The sequence below is a fragment of the Siphateles boraxobius genome, unplaced genomic scaffold, assembly GCF_051911475.1.
Source record: "Siphateles boraxobius isolate OS27281-9 unplaced genomic scaffold, OSU_SipBor_1 223, whole genome shotgun sequence".
Classification (NCBI taxonomy): domain Eukaryota; kingdom Metazoa; phylum Chordata; class Actinopteri; order Cypriniformes; family Leuciscidae; genus Siphateles; species Siphateles boraxobius.
In genome coordinates, this window is record NW_027508837.1 from 27,501 (window position 1) to 35,000 (window position 7,500).

The 7,500-nt window shown below is 38.2% G+C and overlaps 1 protein-coding gene across 1 annotated transcript in view; it reads left to right on the top strand.

Moving 5' to 3' along the window:
* Positions 1–7,500, top strand: part of LOC143747495 (nidogen-1-like) — a 33,711-nt gene that overhangs the window by 24,671 nt on the left and 1,540 nt on the right. The window contains exons 13-18 of the mRNA XM_077240279.1: positions 2,470–2,685; positions 3,311–3,483; positions 4,922–5,048; positions 5,473–5,644; positions 5,717–5,874; positions 6,649–6,772. Of these exons, the coding sequence (XP_077096394.1) occupies positions 2,470–2,685; positions 3,311–3,483; positions 4,922–5,048; positions 5,473–5,644; positions 5,717–5,874; positions 6,649–6,772 (970 nt within the window). The remainder of the gene's footprint in view (positions 1–2,469; positions 2,686–3,310; positions 3,484–4,921; positions 5,049–5,472; positions 5,645–5,716; positions 5,875–6,648; positions 6,773–7,500) is intronic.

The following is a 7,500-nucleotide window of genomic DNA, read 5'->3' on the forward strand; positions in this document are numbered from 1 at the left end:
AAGCCTGGGTTACTGAGTTCTGCTCTTCTTCTCATAATTTGAGGGCAGATGTTGTGTGTCTGACGCCGTGATAATTACAGCGTCTGTTCCTCGAGTGTCCTTCTGTCACATGACCTCCTCATTCACATCTGCACACCGATTGGTTGTTCAGTCACTGTATTGTATTGGACTCACAGCATTAAAGCTCGATCCCTGATCTGAACCGGAACCGCAGGAAAAACAGCAGAAGTTAAAAACTACATTTGACAGTTTTTCGCACGAAAGCTTGGCTAATATTGGTTATAGCGAACCTTAGTGAAAAAATAAAAAAGATAAATATATGATATGAGCTCTTTAATTGGAGGATTGTGTATGTGTGTGTTTGGATGATTTGCATTAAGTGTTTGACATTATTTTTAAGGTCTTTTTTAGGATTTTTAATTCTGTAACAAAAATAATTTTGTCACGATACAATGATTAAAATAATTAAATCTAAAATTAAAAGAATTTGGCATGAATTAAATGCCGTACAACAAATTCTGCTGTGGAAATAGTGTCGGCCTGGAAATGAAAACAAGCATTTTTCTTTTCCTTCAGAATAATTTAAAGGAAATTTAATGTTTATTCTCAACATTGTATTTCTACTTTTTTACTCAAAATTTAACAATTTTTTTCTCCAAACAACTTTATTCTCGAAATTGAATGTTTATTCTCAACATTGTATTTCGACTTTTTTTCTCAAAATTTGACGAGTTTTTCCTGTAAACAACGACTTTATTCTCGAAATTTAATGAGTTTACTATCAACATTGTATTTCGACTTTTTTTCTCAAAATGAAATGATTTTATTTTCGAAACTACGACTTTATTCTCGAAATTTAATGAGTTTATTCTCAACATTGTATTTTGACTTTTTTTCTCGAAATTTAACGAGTTTTTCCTCGAAACAGCGACTTTATTCTCGAAATTTAAAGTTTATTCTCAACATCGTATTTCGACTTTTGTTCTTGAAATTTTAAGTTTTTTCTCAAACACAATGACTTTATTCTCGAAATTTAATGTTTATTCTCAACATTGTATTTCGACTTTTTTTCTCGAAATTTAATGAGTTTATTCTCAACATTTTATTTAGACTGTCTCGAAATTTATTGAGTTTTTTCTCAAAACATAACAATTTTATTCTCGAAATTTAATGAGTTTATTCTCAACATTGTATTTCGACTTTTTTTCTCAAAATATAATGAGTTTTTTCTCGAAACAACTTTATTCTCGAAATTTAATGTTTATTCTCAACATTGTATTTCGACTTTTTTTCTCGAAATTTAACCAGTTTTTTCTCGAAACAACTTTATTCTCGAAATATAATGTTTATTCTCAACATCGTATTTCAACTTTTTTTCTCGAAATTTGACGAGTTTTTCCTCGAAACAACAACTTTTCTCGAAATTTAATGTTTATTCTCAACATTGTATTTTGACTTTTTTTTCTTGAAATTTAAAGTTTTTTCTCGAAACAATGATTTTATTCTCTAAATTTAATGAGTTTATTCTCAACATGGTATTTCGAATTTTTCTCGAAATTTAACGAGTTTTTCCTTGAAACAACAACTTTATTCTCGAAATTTAATGTTTATTCTCAAAATTGTATTTCGAATTTTTTCTCAAAATTTAACCAGTTTTTTCTCGAAACAACAACTTTATTCTCGAATTTTAATGTTTTTTCTCAACATTGTATTTCGACTTTTTTTCTCAAAATTTAACGTTTTTTTTTTCGAAACAACGACTTTATTCTCTAAATTTAATGTTTATTTTCAACATTGTATTTCGACTTTTTTTCTCAAAATTTTACGAGTTTTTTCTCGAAACAACAACTTGATTCTCGAAATTTAACAAGTTTATTCTCAACATTTTATTTCGACTTTTTTTCTCAAAATTTAACGAGTTTTTCCTCGAAACAACGACTTTATTCTTGAAATTTAATGAGTTTATTCTCAACATTGTATTTCGACTTTTTCTCGAAATTAACGAGTTTTTTCTCAAAAACAATGACTTTATTCTCAAAATTTAATGAGTTTACTCTCAACATTGTATTTCGACTTTTTTCTCGAAATTTAGAAAAAAATTTCTCAAAACAAAATGACTTTATTCTCGAAATTGAATGAGTTAAAAAAAAAATACAAATAATTAATAAACAAAATTAATGAATCATTCACTATAAGACCAGAAGCATATATTAAGAGTCCGTTTGGATTTCAGTTTGCCTTTAAAGTAACAACAAATGAAACAGCTTCCTGTTCTCAGAGCCACATGTGTGAGTGTTTATGCCGATCACACGGATCATATGGACCAGATGTCCCTAGATACACTTCCTAAAGGCCCTGGGCCACAAAACCCAGACATTATTATATATACCCGGCCGCATCTTGCACAGAACAGGGAAATACTGCAGTGTGTCGCATGATCAGAGAGAGCAGTGTGTGTGTGTGTTGCAGACGGCGAGCTGACGGTGTGTGAGCGGCACCGAGCAGCAGTGCTGGAGTCGGACTCTTCATCTACGGGTCAGTCGGGTCAGTACGTGCCCTCCTGCGACGGGTCCGGGGCCTACGAGCCGCTCCAGTGCCACGCCAGCCTCAGCCAGTGCTGGTGTGTGGACCCGAACGGGCAGGAGATCCGCGGATCCAGAACACAACCGGGCCACACACCCATGTGTAAGAGCCCAGAACACACACATCACTGCATAGTCTGAACTTAATCACTGTTATTGAATTCACTTTGGTTCAGTTTAACCCGTACTCTAAAGACCATAGACTGTATATAAATATGGACGTAGTGTGCGTCTCGTTGGTTCTGAAGAGCATTTTTTAAGCCCAAAGTGGGCAGAGCCGGCCGTCACCATCTTGGCAGCGTCACTCCCGGATAAACGAAAATGAGCAAAGAGGCAGACAACAGACAACCGGCTAGTAGTGACATCAGCGGCCATCCACCTGTCACTCAAGTGGCCACGCCCTTAATTATGCACAATTTTAAGGCTTTATATAATTTAAACGGATGAGTTATAAAAATTCACCCCCCGTCACAGTCGTCATGAAGAGCAAAATTAGCTATATAGACCAAAACCACTTTTTACACCAGACTGTGAACATGTTTTTTTCTGCTGTAAAGTTGGGCATTTTAACATGGGGGTTTATGGGATTGAGTCTCTTCTGCAGCCGGTCTCTAGTGGCCAGTGGATGAACTGCAGTTTAATCACTTCAGTGTCGGATTGAAGAGAGAGACTGGAAGATTGCAGCTTGTTAAAGACCCACATATTTAAGCCCCTCCCTCTTCCCATAGGCATTGAACATAATGTGGCTCCGCCCCTCATTGGCCCCACCCCCAGGTCTGACATCATCCCTCTTACTCCCGGAGCAAACATCTTATTCGCCCAGAGCGGCCGGATCGAGCTCCTCCCATTGGACGGCGGTCACATGAGCAGAGCCGAGGCCCGAACGCTGCTGCACGTGCCCGTGAGTCACACACACACACACACACACACACACACACACACACGCACACACACACACACACACACACACACACACACTCACACACACACACACACACACACACACACACACACACACACACACACACAGTATCAGAGCAGATTACTGAAAATAAAGATGCACAGATTATTTTACACGCAAAATCTTTAACAGACAGAAATGATCTTTTTCCTCAGTGTTTCTTGTTTTCCAGCACAAACATCTAAACCTTAAATCAAGATACATTTACTGGAGAATTTTCATTTTTGGGTGAACTATCCCTTTAACTTTTTGGACCATTCTTTTGACTTAGCCATATTTCTAACATACAGTCAAACGTGACACTCAACAAACCTCGGCAGTTCAGATAGTTCATGTGTTCTAGCTCAAGCACACCTGGTGCAGCTAATGAAGCCCTTGATTACTGAGACAACAGCTCTCTTGCAGATTTGTGTTGTTGTGAGGGATTATATTCAGGGGGTGAATCATTTTGAGACTGCAGAAGTCATTAAAATTACATTTTCAGTTGAATTTAGGGAAACCACTTGAAACATTTGTTGTGTTGAGGTGTTTGATTTGTTCATTGCAAACAACTGAAAGTCTGAATATTTTGCCAATAAATCTGATTTGCAATGGGGGTTGAATAATTTCGATTGCAACTGTACATATATATATATATATATATAATATCTGACAATGAAGTTAGAAAAATTATCTTAATTCTAAGGGAAAACGGGATTATTTTTCTGACTCCATTCACAGATATTTGTTTTTGTTTTAAGCACAAACAAAATATATTCTGAAAACAATTGGCATTTAGGGCGGTAAATAGTGCAGTAAATTCCAGCGAGCTGACCTCATACTTGAGTAACACACACTGCATGATTTATCCAGCTCTCTCTCAGGAATCTGACAGGGAAACTCCTACAGAATTATCTGTGTGTCGCTTCATTTCTGCATTTCTCACCGCAGGACTTCAGAGAAAGCTGTTAGTCAATCCTTAATATCTTAATATAAAGTAATGTTTCTTATCCAGTAAATGTTTCTTGATTTAAAAGCGTTCAGATATTAGGCAGCGAGTGGAGTGTGTTGTGTGAGGGTCAGAGGTCAGAGGTCAGAAGGACACATTCCAGCCGCAGAAACTCGTAAACACCAGAGGATTGTGTGTCGTATGCTCTGATGAGTGTGTGGGATTCTGCAGCTGCAACGCCCGCCTGATTGTTTTCCTTTTCTTTATTTTTTCATAACATTTATATACTTGTTTATTCTTCTCTTCACATTTTGCTCCATTTTAACCCATTGTTCACCATGAAGACAGCTTTAGTAACCGGCATGGTGTTAAATTATAAATGATGATTCGACGTGTGTGTGTGTGCGTGTGTGTGTGTGTGTGTGTGTGCGTGTGTGTGTGTGTGTTCAGGGTAGAGTGGTCATCGCTGTGGCGTTTGACTGTGTGGATCAGATGATCTACTGGTCTGACATCACTCAGCCGTCCATCAGTCGAGCCGAGATGAAGGGCGGCCACACCAGCGCCATCATCAGCACAGGTGCTTTACAGTCCTCATGTCACATGATCCGACTGACCCCTGTCAGTGCCCCTGAGATTTCAATTGAGATTCGTAATGTCCTGCGTGTGTGTGTGTGTGTGTGTGTGTGTGTGTGTGTGTGTGTGTGTGTGTGTGTGTGTGTGTGTGTGTGTGCGTGAGTGAGTGTGTGTGTGTGTGTGTGTGTGTGTGTGTGTGTGTGTGTGTGTGTGTCTGTGTGTGTGTGTGTGTGTCTGTGTGTGTCTGTGTGTGTGTGTGTGTGTGTGTGTGTGTGTCTGTGTGTGTCTGTGTGTGTGTGTGTGTCTGTGTGTGTGTGTGTGTGTGTGTGTGTGTGTGTGTGTGTGTGTGTGTCTGTGTGTGTGTGTGTGTGTGTGTGTGTGTGTGTGTGTGTGTGTGTGTGTGTGTGTGTGTGTGTGTGTGTGAGCAGATCTGGGCAGTCCTGAAGGAATCGCCATCGATCACGTGTCGAGACACATGTTCTGGACCGACTCTGTTCTGGACCGCATCGAGGGGGCCCGGCTAGACGGCAGTCAGCGCCGCGTGCTCTTCGACAGTGACCTCATCAACCCTCGACCAATCATCGCTGACCCCGCCCACGGGTGCGTGTGAGGTCACAGGTGTGTGTGTGTGTGTGTGTGTGTGGCCCGCACTGACTCTGCCCCGTCCCGCAGACACCTGTACTGGGCCGACTGGGACCGGGACGGGCCGAAGATCGAGCGCTCCGCTGTGGACGGCACCGGCAGGACGGTTCTGGTGCAGGACGGGCTCTCGCTGCCCAACGGACTGACCTTTGACCCCCAGACCCGGCAGCTCTGCTGGGCCGATGCAGGTCAGGACTCTCCAGACGTTTTAGTAACGGATTTACAACATTTATCAAAATTATTCTTTTTACATTTGGACTTTTTTATGATTTTAGTCATTTTTAATAAGTGGATTAGTTTGATAATTTTTGTTTTAAAATTATTCATTTAATTTCTTAATTAAAAGTTTTATTTTGATAGGTTTTTTTCATTATTAAATTATTTATTATAAACTATTATTATTAAATTATTTTTATAATTATATTTAATTATTAAATAAATATATAAAAAAAAAAATTTTTTTACATTTTTATGATTTAATTTGTATTAGGTGTTTTATTTATCCTGTTTTTTAGTTGTAAAATTGTGTTTAATTTTACATTTTTATGATTTAATTATTTTTTAGTAAGTGGCTTATTTTGATTGATTTTTTAAATATGTATTAATTTATTTTTGTTGGGCATTTTTATGATTTAATTATTCTTTAGTAAGTGGCTTATATTTATTGTTTTCATTTTAAAATGAGTAAGTGTTGTATTTGATGCTCAGCGTTACATTGTGAATCCGTACGGTTGTTGAGTTATTACAGCTGTTTCTCAGATCAATGTTGACTCGGGTGTGTGTGTGTGTGTGTCTGTGTGTGTGTCTGTGTGCACGTGCGTGTGTGTGTGTCTGTGTGTGTGTGTTTGCACATGCGTGTGTGTCTGTGTGTGTCTGTCTGTGTGTGTTTGCACATGCGTGTGCGTGTCTGTGTGTGTGTCTGTGTGTGTTTGCACATGCGTGTGTGTGTGTGTGTGTTTCAGGCACTCGTCGAGTGGAGTGTATGGATCTGATCTCTGGGCTCCGGGAGAAACTGACGGAAGGGATCCAGTATCCGTTCTCCATCGTGTCGTACGGCCGGAAGCTTTTCTACACCGACTGGAGAAGGTTCCCGAACACACGACTCTATCACACACTCTTCATGAGTCACTCACAAAACTCACACCAATCACTGAGAGTTCACAGAATCAGCTGTTATATAATATAGCGTTAGCCTCGGGCGCTCTCGCGCGTCGCTCAAAAATAACCATTTCTATTTTATTTCAATTAAAAATCAATGTACTGTATTTTAGTTTGATATTTTTTTATTTAATATTTTGTATTTTTAGGGGATTTTATGGTACTAAATTATATTTACGCTGTATTTATAATCCAATTATTGACGTTTTGAGCATAAGCCTAAATCGCTTAAACTGGTAAATCTTGAGCGCTTTAGAGCGACAGACTGAAGTTTGATCTCTTTTCAAACACGACACTTGGCAGATTATTGCTGAAGTGAAAAAAGTTTTAAAAAGTGAACTTAAAAAAAGGGTCGCATTTTTCCGCCTTTATTCGCCATTGGCTTTTGGCTTGCTTAGTTTGGGGACATTTAACATTTCATTTTGAATTTAACAATACTATTACAACTTTACTTTCCTGTTATCTCTGTAAAGCTGCTTAGAAACAGTTTGTATTGTAAAAAGCGTTAAATTAATAAAGGTGACTTGACAGAATTTGCACAAAAATACTGTTTTCAATTTTTATATGAAATATTTATTTTAAAAATCGCGTCATACTGTTAAACTGCAAGAAAATCAAAGGCATAAATGTAAGCCAGTAGTGTTGCACATGTGAGC